An 11300-nucleotide genomic window follows, 5' to 3' on the forward strand; every position below is an offset into this window, starting at 1 on the left:
AATTTTACAATGTCCTATGGTTCTACCTGAAGGGACGTGGTGGCGCTGCGGGTTAAACCGCAGAAGCCTTTGTGTGCTGCAAGGTCAGAAGACCAGCAGTCGTAAGATTGAATCCACGCAACGGAGTGAGCTCCCGTCGCTTGTCCCAGCTCCTGCCAACCTAGCAGTTCGAAAGCATGTAAACATGCAAGTAGATAAATAAGGACCACCTCAGTGGGAAGGTAACAGCATTTCGTGTCTAGTTGCGCTGGCCACGTGACCACAGAAACTGTCTTTGGACAAACGCTGGCTCTACAGCTTGGAGACGGGGATGAGTACCGCACCCTAGAGTCAGACACAATTGGACTAAATGTCAAGGGGAACCTTTACCTGTACTATGGTCATACCTAGTCAAAATGGACATACTGTACGTGTTCCATTTAATTCACTGTGTATCTGTGCTGCTATTAAGTCCAAATGTGAAAAATGCAAGGTTGAGTCAAATTATTATTATTAGCATCAGCTGATAACTTATTTTTGCAAAATGGAACCCATTACTGTATCATGTAAGAGCATCAGCACACACTGCTTATCAACAAAGGCAAACATATCCATCTTTCAGCATAACTGCAAGCCCATTACAGTATTTGAATGAGAGTTCTGCAATTCAGTTTATTAAAGCAAGCCTGAACCCTATTTAGGTGCCATTTTAACCATAATAGTTTGTTTAATATTACAAATTGGTCTTCAAAATTGTGAGAGCTGACAAATGAAAACAAAGCAAAACAAAAAACATATACTCTCACACATCCAAATTTACACTTTCTAAATGACTTGACAGCACACAAGAATAACAGCAACAAATGCCTTCTCAGTGTCTATACATATAAAGTGTGTGTCTGTTTATATGTGTATATGTATTTGGTATAAAATCTGAAAATTGTATGTTGGGCAATAGATTAATTAACAAAAACCTGGGATTTCTCAGATTACTGATAATGTTTGAAACCGCCCACAGCTGAGGTCCAAAAGCTTACTACATGAGCCATTTTCCACAGGGAATACACTTACTGCTCATAAAAATTGCATAATCAACAATTTATGCCTTTAATTTTAATTGAGCCATGTGCCAGTATAGATTTTTTTAGCAATAAGCAAGCAGAATTCTCTTGTGATACTTTGTCTATTCAGGGAATGTATGAATTACAGAATTTCAGTTTAATAGGTTCTTTGAATGTAGACCTCAACAATGAAGAAAGACCAGCAACATACTTTACAGGCAGTTCTATTATTGATACCACTTAACACCTCATATTGCACAGCAGTGTGAAGGGCAGCAAACTATCATTCCTAACAAGGCAATTAACAATCAGACAAAAGAAAATTTTTGTGTTTTAAATCAATACAAGTAAATGGCACAGCGGTGATTTAATTAACATGACAGTAGACTGCATTGCAACATTCTCATCCAATGCAACTTGTTTAAAACTCTTTATACATCCTACTGCACTCAACAGTGCTATTACATTAAGTAGGTTACTCTCTTCAGTCCTTGTAGGTGGTGTAAAGTAATATAAAAATATAACAATTTCGTGAATGTAATTTTGTGAACATTTCCTGATGTCTGGAATAATTTTAAATAATGTGGTTTAACTGTCCTAATGTGCACGAACTACTAATTCCATTTCAAGAAAAAGAAATCAAAAGCAAAAAAGATGTTCTGAAATATTTTTATTTACTTGATTTTATTTAATCTGATAATCTGACTTTAAATCTGATAAAAAAGATGCTCTGCTGATGGCTCTCACACTGAGGTCAATTAGCTAATTTAATGTATCAGAATCTTTACTGATGTTCAGGCAAACCCTTTTAATAGCACACTTGGCTCAATATATAGTTATTTCTGTTCCATTTAAATACATGGCCACAAAAAACTCCCGCATTGTTTCAAATCAAGTTTGGACTGCATCAGTAAAACTTGAACAAGTATACAGACAATATAAAAGAATGTAGACTTTCACAATTCAATTCAACTTGAACACAGCCAGTTCCTGGCAGGAAAGTTGGGAAAGGATGCCTTAAACTCAATGAAAACAAAGGAGGACAAGGCTGGAGCAAACTCCACTCTTTTCCTTAATTTTAAGAATAGTTTGATTTATTTTATTTATTTTATTTATTTATTTACAATATTTTTTAGCCGCACCATTGCCAGTGGCTTCTGATTGAATAAGTGTTAAGAACCATTCCTTCTTTTAAAAATGCACTGATTCCCACATCCGGCAAGGAAATATGAACTACCGTACAAGATATGAATAGCAACAGCCCTACAACCAGAGGCAATGCTATTTTCCACTACAGACCCCAGAATATTGTTTAGAATGGAGATGGGTAAAATCTTAATTATTTCCATTCCAAGGGAAAACACAGATCAGAAATACAGATGTGCTAGGCCACTGGTTCTTAACCTTTGGTTACTCAGGAGTTTTGGACTGCAACTCCCAGAAGCCTTCACCACCAACTGTGCTGGCTGGGGTTTCTGGGAGTTGCAGTTCAAAAGCATCCGAGTAACAAAGGTTAAGAACCACCGTGCTAGGCAACAAATGGATATGCAAAACCATGTAAATGATTTACAGAGATATTGACTATATTTCTGGATTTTGTCTTTCCCCGCCATGTGTGCCAGATGTGCTCAGGTTTTGGGGTACACAATGCTGCTGCAGCATAGATATCACACCAAGCAAAAATCATGTATAAATTTTATATTACATTTCAGTCATACAACTATGTTTCTGTCTAGAAAATAAAAATAAGTATCTTACTAACATTCCTTTTATCATTTCCTTATTTGACTTCTATCTCACCGTTCTCCCAGTCTGGGACTCAAGATGTCTCATCTGCAACTGCACTCAGTTTGGGTGACCACACGGATTGCTTTGATTCCACTGTCTATCCCAGCCTCTCAATCCAACGCAGTGCAATCTGTGCCCACAGTGCTCCTTCCTTTAATTCTGCCCTCCCACTGATCCCTGGCTCTCTTTTTTTGTGGTGTGCTGTCAAACCACTGGGACTTGCAGCAAAGTTGCACAGTGGTAGTGGAAAAGGCAGTTTTCCAAGTTCTCCATATATATACTGTACATATATCTACAAACATACATACTGCAGAAACATTACCTGCTAAAGTTTGTCGGAGTTGTTTCCACTGTATACATTTTTAAAATTATTTCTCAGATGTGATCTAGCACTAAACTAATGTAGCAATGCAGTGACAAGGTGATCTAGTGCTTGACTCAATAGTTGCTTTTAAAATATAAATTAAAAAGTACAGTACTTCAGGAAGACTAGAAAGAAAGATCACAGCAGTTGGGTGATCCTGCTGTCCAAAGATCTGCATTGACCGTCACATTATGTGATCAACTGAAAAATACTTTGACTTCACCCGCGCCAATCCTGGAGCAAACTGTGAAGTCTTTTCCAATGTAGCCGCACACTAAGACTTGTTTTCAGAGAAGGGCTCTCCTATACTACCAAGAAATGCCAGGGATTGAATGTCTAGGATCTTTGTTTTCTATCAATGAGCTAAGGTCAGAAGGGAAAAGTGCTATTCCACCCATTCATTTATGCACTGCTAGAAAAAAATAAAATAAAAGGACTCTGCAGAGCTACACATGGAAGTACAGATTGAGCCCATACTTTGTTGGCATACCCAAAGTGATTTCTTTGGTGCTGGAAAAAGATGAATACTCCTTTTCAAAATGGTACTGAACAATCTCTACTCAGGGAGCTAAATGCTTTGCAACACCAGGGCTGAAACACAAAGCCTCCCAGGAGACCACTGCATGGAACCTGGTTGTTGTATTTTGGGAATCTCTTCTTGTCAATGATATTTTACTGACATGGTATACACCCCCCCAAAAAAACCCAACAAATTTTAATACTTAAAAAAAAATTCTTAAATCATCATCTGTCCAGCATAAACAGAGTAAAAAGGAAAAACATACATCAAGGAATCAAACATACAGCAGGTACAGGAAAAGGGGCACTAGAATAAACACATAAACAAAACTAGATAGCAGAAACAAAGGCCAAGTAGACAAGATGATTTTTGCACCATTTTTGCAAGGCCAGCAAAGAGAAAGAATTACAAATTTTAGGAAATAAAACATCCCACAACTTCAAGGAAAATAATGTACAATGCACATTCTTTGCCACACCAGTCCTCATTTCCTCTGAGGATTGGACCTCAGACCAGGGGCTTAGAAGCCAGAATTTGTGAAAATTTGTGAGCAGAGGGTTTTCCAAGATCTGTTTTCCAAGATCTGTTGGGACCTAGGTCATAAAATACAAGCTGTTTCTCTATTTGTCCTATTGGGTTCACTTAAAATAGCAGGTTTATAAAACACTGAGAACTGGAAGCAGGGTTATTAAAAGAACCACTAAAAAAAAGTAATTGCTAGGAACTTTTTTACGGGGGGGGGATAATTCTGTTTCCTGATGTCTCTGTTTTTTAAAAGTCTGATGTGCAAAGGTTATGAATAAAGTTTTTAAGGTAATAACAAGGAAAGGAAAGTATCTAGACAAATACTTTCCCTGAGAACAAGGAACCATTTATCATTAAATTAGTAGAACAAAAACTAGATCAGCTACAATATTAATCTCCATCTCTTTATAACATGAAAACACTTTTACATAGTTACCTTTTTTTTACCACCGGGGGAGAAAGTGAATCAATGCTCAATTGGCATGCTCTACATTTGAGATCTCTTTCTCCTTCCCCATTTTGAAAACTAGGGGTGACTACATTTCCCTTCCCAAAGATGCAGCCCATGCCAAGGTACTGAAGAAGAAGAAGATGTCTTTATTATGATCAACAGGCCAGATAACAGGATGTTGATAATTTAAGTACAGTACTTACTATGAGCTTAGTCCACTGAAACCAACAGCACCCACATCCAAGTCAATGTTTTCAAAACTATACTATACAATTTTCCACAACAGGACTAGTTTGCTAATCAGCCTGGCCACTGCCAATGAATCTTCAACATTAGAGACCTGTTTGGTAATAATAATACAGTGTTATTACCAGGCAGTGCAAACAATAGTTACACAACAAGTACATCTGGCAAACAGCCAATACTGTACTATATTCCATAGAGCCAAACAGGCAAGATTTGACTTTAGAAACCTTTTTTTTTTTTGTCTATTTCACAAACAACAGCTAAGATTCTTTCCCCAAAAGCCACTTGTACTCAAAGGGCTAGCGGCTGACCTAACCTGCACAGAGAAAGCTGAGAGTAAAACTAAATTGATCTTGACAAGAAAAAAACAAAGCTTCAAACCCCAGTGGAGCCATTCCACATAGGTAGGCTCTCAAAGCTTCTTTTAATACATACCTGAAAACAACCCAAGGACATGTTTTAATGGTATACATCCAATTATAATCTTTTTCTGTTGTTGTTGTTCTGGGTGGGGGACTGTTTTCTGTCACTGTTCCTTACACTCTTCCCCATCTTATACCACAATGCCTGGAATTGCTTAAAGATGTGATGTGCCATTTGGTGCAACCCTTTTCATCCAAATGGCATACTGAAACTCAAGCAACTTCAGGATACTGGCAAACTGAACACAGATTTGGCTATGGGCAGTTTCTCAATCAGCTTTTCACTCAAGAAAAAGAAAATATATTTTGAAAAAATTATAAGTGACGTAGTATATCATTTATTTATTCACTTATTTGATTTATATACCGCTCATCCAACCAAAACAACATAATTAAAACAAAATTAGATTAATTAAATAATAATAAGCAATGGTCTACTATAGTATATATATAAAAAGGTCACCCAACCACTACTCCACCAAGGAGCAGAGGAAGTAATGGTTGTTCTGGGTTTTTCGGGCTCTTTGGCCGTGTTCTGAAGGTTGTTCTTCCTAACGTTTCGCCAGTCTCTGTGGTCGGCGTCTTCAGAGGACAGCAACCTGTGCTCTGGTGTAGTTGGCTTGGGAGTGCCAAGCAGAGGAAGTGTTTGATTTGCTGATATCCTGAAGTGGATCACTTATTAAGTCATTTTAAGATATCAGCAATTCCAACTGGAAGGAACTGAATCAAACAGGGTTGCCTGAGCTCTCTGATGCCATTTGGATGCAAGCTCTAAGCAATTCCAAATGACCCTATTTAGCCCCTATTAGTCTGCTCTAATGGAACCAATTGACACCCAGAAGGCTTGCTTTTGGTCCACTACCGTTGACGACACATGATGGAAATACAGCAAAGTGATCCTACCTGCACCAAAAACGTAGAAATGCCTGACAAGGATTCAGAACGTTACAGATAGAAAAGCCTTGGAGACAATCTGGATTGCTCCAGCAATTACATTGTGTGATTACTGGTAAAAGGAGCAACCCAACCCATCCCCGCAGTGGACTAAACACAGTGGATGAAAGAATGGGCTAAATAAATGCCCATCTGATTGCACCCTACGTTAGCCTTAGCCTAATGAAAAATGAATATACTGTACTACTGAAAAGACAATAAGCATAAAGGAAATGACCCAAATATTAAAACATATTTTCTCTCTAACAGTTGATTCAGCAATTTAATAGAGGGCCGAAACTCAGCGACTGAGCATATGGTTTGAATTCAAAAAGTCCCAGTCTCAATCCCTAGCATATCTGCATAAGAGCTGGAAAAGCAATCCTGGAGCAATTCATGGTCATTACAGATAATACTGAGATAAACAGAACAAGAATCTGACAGGTGCAGCTTCCAACGTTCCTATCTGCACATTCTGAAGCCAGAGGGGCTCTTCAACTGGTTAGCTAAAGTTGACTACGCCATGGTGGTTTTCACAGGGGTTGGTTTTTTTTTTGTGGAAGGGTTTGAGACAATGGCTGCATATAACCTTGAATATTACAGATATATTTGTGGTTAGCCATATTTAAATTGAAGTTCTATGACTAATAAAAAAAATTAACCCAGTATAGTTTCTTTTTCTTTTAACCTGTTAAGTTTCTGAGAAGAAGGCAGCAACAACTGGAATGTCCTTCCTCCCCAACCTAATGCATGCATGGTAAAGAAACTAATATTTTCCTCATATTCAACCAATGTATTTGGGTCACTTATTCTATACCTTAAAGAAGGCTGTCCTTGAAGACAGTGCAGAAACTTAAATTGTCCCATAGTGCCACACCCAAATGATTAGATGAGACCAGTTGGATGGATCACATTGTGCCCATTTTATGACAGCTTCACAGGATACCAAATTTAAAAAAAAGTGGTCAAGACTGAGGTATCTCAGAAATGATCTCCCACAGGAAGGTACTCCTAGGCCTCTTCCACACTGACTGGGGTTTTGTTAGAGGGGATGACAGCAAGAGCCTTCATAGAAATAGGGTCAGTCTTTGCCTGTTAGCCTAACTACACAACAGGATTGGTTGTATGGATAAAAAAAGGAACGAAAGAACCATGTAAGTGAAATTGATAGAAAAGGTGCAGGATATAAGTGAAATAAAAGAACTGGGTAACCACATGTGGTGGGGGGAGAAATCTAGCAATGCCAACAAGGCTAAACTTTCTCCTACTATGGAGACTCATAGTCCAATACGATCAAAGACATAAACATAGATAGTTTACGTGGGGTAATTGGTGCATTTCTGTCTGCTGTATTGTCTGGACTGATTGCCAGTGTTCTCCAGAGCTTCAGATAGATTTTTCCCAGCCATACCTGAAAATAGCAGGTATTGAACAAGACATCTTTTCTATGCAAAGCATGTACTCTACCACTGAACTACAGCTCTTTCCTAAAGAACAACAGCTTCCGTATCCTCAATATTAATGTAAAATTAGTTCTCTTATGTGTTTCCTACAGACAGCTGATTGGAAATAGCTATATACTTTGTATTACATATAAGAATAAAAACAAAAAAAGAAAGAGCAATAATTATATCACACATTCTTTTTATTGTATCTGTTACTTCCTATATAAATAAAAAATTATACACAACTATTTGAGTTGTAATGGTTCACAGGATATTTTTAAAAAACATAAATTAATGATTTGTGGAATTCAGTTTATTGCATTATTCTTAGAATGCACTTGTCAAAAGGCAGTGCAGAAACAAATAAAGTTGAGCATTGTGAACATAAACAAAAATGCCCCCTTAACTCACTCTGAAAGAAAGAAAATTGCACCACATATTATTGCAGTTTTACAATAATATTTGTTGTCTGCTATAATTTATTGCATTGGATCAGTAATGTTCAGCATGCAACCATCTATTTGGACTCTGATGAAATAAAAATAAATAAAATAAATAAGAGAAGGACTGAAATTACATTTTTTGGAAGTGGATAAAATCATTGATATTTCAAAACTCTCCCACAATTCCACGTTTCTAATCCTATGACAGTTAATCTACATTGAGAAGATGAATAATAAATGTAGTCAAAAAGCGTATCACTTGTTATCTAAAACACAGGGTATGGCACACAAGAAGGAGAAGCATATTCTAAAAAGCATGTGGCCATTTACAAAGTTTGAGAATTAGCAAATCTGAGTTCAAACCCGGCTCTAACACTAAATTTAATGGATGACTCTGTATCATTCCTTTCCTCTCATTCTAAACTATCTCACACAGCCAGTGTAGTGTACTGCTTACAAGTGCTAAATTGGGTTTTAGGAGATCCAAGTTGAAGTTGCTACTGAATCACTGGGGCATGAAACTCACTGAGTGGTCAGTGGCTCTCTCTTCCCCTGTTCTATCTCAAAGGGTTATTGCCGTGAGGATAAACCAGAAAGAAGCATTCAATTAATGACCTCAAGCTCATTGCAGCAAAGGCAGTCTATGAATGTAACAAAAAAGCATTAAAATAGTTGTGAAATATGCTGCCGTGCTGCTCTGAATTTCTTGGTGAGTAAGACGAATAAATATACACATGAAAAGATACAGATTCAAAAAGGAACCTGGTGAACAATAATCTCATGTTGCCATAAATAAAAGGCTGGGTGTATCTGGAAAGAATGTGGGAAAAGGGTTTTCCCCCTAGCCTTAAAAAAGAAACCTGTCAAGGCCTATACTCTCCTAACTACAATACTTAAGCCATAAATTCTTTACAGTTTAGGTGTCAATCCTGTTTTCTTGCTCAGAAAAAAACCCAATAGTGTCGCTGAGTATAGCAGTGGGCCTTTCCTGCACACCCAGATTGACTCTACTCTGGTCAAACCTTTAGGATTAGAAAGAATAATTTATATATTGGAGGTAATGCTTAGAAATGGAGCACAGTCTATTCCTAAGGGGGGGGAGGGCAAAGCTGACATGATGCTCCATAGCCAGGCCTTAAAATAACCTCAGGGATTTTATCCTGGCTAACAGTATTGTTTAAGAACCTTTTTTAAAAAATGAAAAGTGCTAAATGCTGAGGCATGCCCTGCCAAAATAATAATAATGAACAACTCCATGCCTCTGAGCATGAGCAAAGTATGATTATTTATTCCCCAATGAGCAAGCGGGTTCCGCCCACCACGAGAAATGCATCCAGGAGAGCATCCAGACGTTCGGTTTCCAGTCAGGCTTTTTAAAAAAAGCAAAGCAAAGAAAAAAATAAAATAAAAAAACCCTGGCGCCTTAGATTTCAAGGAAGGGCCTCACAAATCCACACCGCCCGCCCTAGAAGGTAGGGAGGGCCGGCTGCCTCTCCGCCAGCCCGGCCCTGCCGACTCCCTCTCACTCACCCAGCGTTTTGACGGCGATCTGCCTGGTGAGAGGCGGCGGCAGGTTGATGCAGACGAGATCCACATCCTGGTGTAGCAAGACCTCGTCTATCCGGCTGGTGTAGAAAGGGACGCTCATCTCCTTGGCCAGCTCCTCCGCTTCCTCCTGGGTGAGGCCCCACAGCGCGTTGACGGCGAAGCCCTCGTCCTTCAGCAGTGGGATGATGACCCGGGCGGTGAGGCTCGTGCCGAACACACCCACCCCGGGCAGCATGGCTGCGGCGGCGGCGGGGCTGCGGCGGCTCCCGCCGGCGCTTCTGCCCTCCCTCCCTTCCCGTTGCCGCCGCCGCCGCCTCCTCCACCACCTCACCTTCTCTCCTTCCTCCAACCGCCGGGCAGCGATCTGCCCTTCCCCGCTCTCAGTGCCCCTTTTCCCTGCCTCCCGGCTGGTTCTCCTTCTTCCTCAGTTTCACGCGGAGCCGCAGTGGGAAAAGCGCTGGGGGGCTGCGGTGCCAAAGGCGCCCAGTCCCGACCGGGAAAGGCTGCACCGGCTAAGCAGCAGCCCCGGCTCCCTGCAGCAGCAGCAGCAGCAGCTGGCTCTTCTTGCCACCGCGGGGCCCTGCCGCGTCCCTCGCCGCCGCCGCCGCTGCTGCCACTCCCACTGTCGCCGCGGAAGGCGCCTCCTCAGCAAAACTGTAGCCTCCTGGGCTCCCCGCCGCTGCCCCTCCATAGTCGGATCATCCCCCCCACAGACACGCACCGGCTGGGCAAGCTTCCTGTTTTGGACCTTGCCTTCCACGCACAGATACAAAAGAGAAGAAATCAAACACACACACAGCACCCGCTCGCTTGTTTTCGAAGGCGGCCCGCCTTCGGCCGCTGCCCCCGAGCCCGCCACCCGCCGCCAGCAGGTCCGCAAAAAGGCTCGGAAAGGGCAAAGCCAACAAGTGGCGCGGGAGTTCCGCTCAGGCGCCGGCGCCCCGCCACCCGGGTCTTAATCCTCTTCTGCCATGTTCACCACCGCGCACTCCTGAGCATTGCGAGAAAAGGAGGAGTTTACGTGCTGTCACCTCCCGAGTATAATGTTTTTTTTTTCCCCCTGCAACGCCCTCTTTAGTTCTCCACATGTCATTGGCCGCCAATCCGGCCAGAAGGTGGCTTTCGCAGGGTTGCTGCTGCGGTCGTTCCGTCGCTCGCTCCTTCTCAAGGCTTGCGGCGCCTAAAGCGGAATAAACCAGCGCCGAGCCTTGTTTTCGGGGCGGGCGGGCGGGCAGGCTACGGCCGTAGCTGACCCGCGTTTCCCGGGGGGGGGCGCCCGGCGGAAAGGACACCGAGCCGGTCAGGAGGCTGTGACGGCGGCGCGCGAGGGGAGGCAGGGCGCGCGGCCTTTGGCGGGAAACCCGGGAGGCAGCGGCTGCCGCCGCTCGAGAAACCGGGGCGCGTCAGGGCCACAGAGCAAGCTTTGGATCCTCATACGCACACCCGCTTATTCACACTTCTTTTTATTTCTGGCCTCTCCCTTGGAAAGCCCTCCGTTCTTTGTTTGTGTATTATTTAATACATAACTACGTGATTTGGGCCGAAACTGCTACGGAATAAGCGAGTTATTTTCCC

At 41.7% G+C, this 11300-nt stretch overlaps 1 protein-coding gene across 2 annotated transcripts in view; it reads right to left on the reverse strand.

The window, feature by feature from the left end:
- The window catches only part of GFOD1 (Gfo/Idh/MocA-like oxidoreductase domain containing 1), a 54845-nt gene extending 43918 nt beyond the window's left edge, over nucleotides 1-10927 (reverse strand). Inside the window, exons 1-2 of one of the 2 annotated variants that reach the window (XM_072998624.2) lie at nucleotides 10057-10920; nucleotides 9708-9894 (exon numbers count right to left, since the gene is read on the reverse strand). In XM_072998624.2, coding sequence (XP_072854725.1) covers nucleotides 9708-9825 — 118 coding nt within the window. In that variant the 5' untranslated portion in view covers nucleotides 9826-9894; nucleotides 10057-10920. Of the gene's footprint in view, nucleotides 1-9707 lie in introns of both variants that reach the window. The other variant, XM_020812214.3, reaches the window with a different exon arrangement.
- Nucleotides 10928-11300: the final 373 nt, after the last annotated feature.

This window comes from Pogona vitticeps, chromosome 4, assembly GCF_051106095.1.
Source record: "Pogona vitticeps strain Pit_001003342236 chromosome 4, PviZW2.1, whole genome shotgun sequence".
In the NCBI taxonomy this organism is placed as follows: Eukaryota; Metazoa; Chordata; class Lepidosauria; order Squamata; family Agamidae; genus Pogona; species Pogona vitticeps.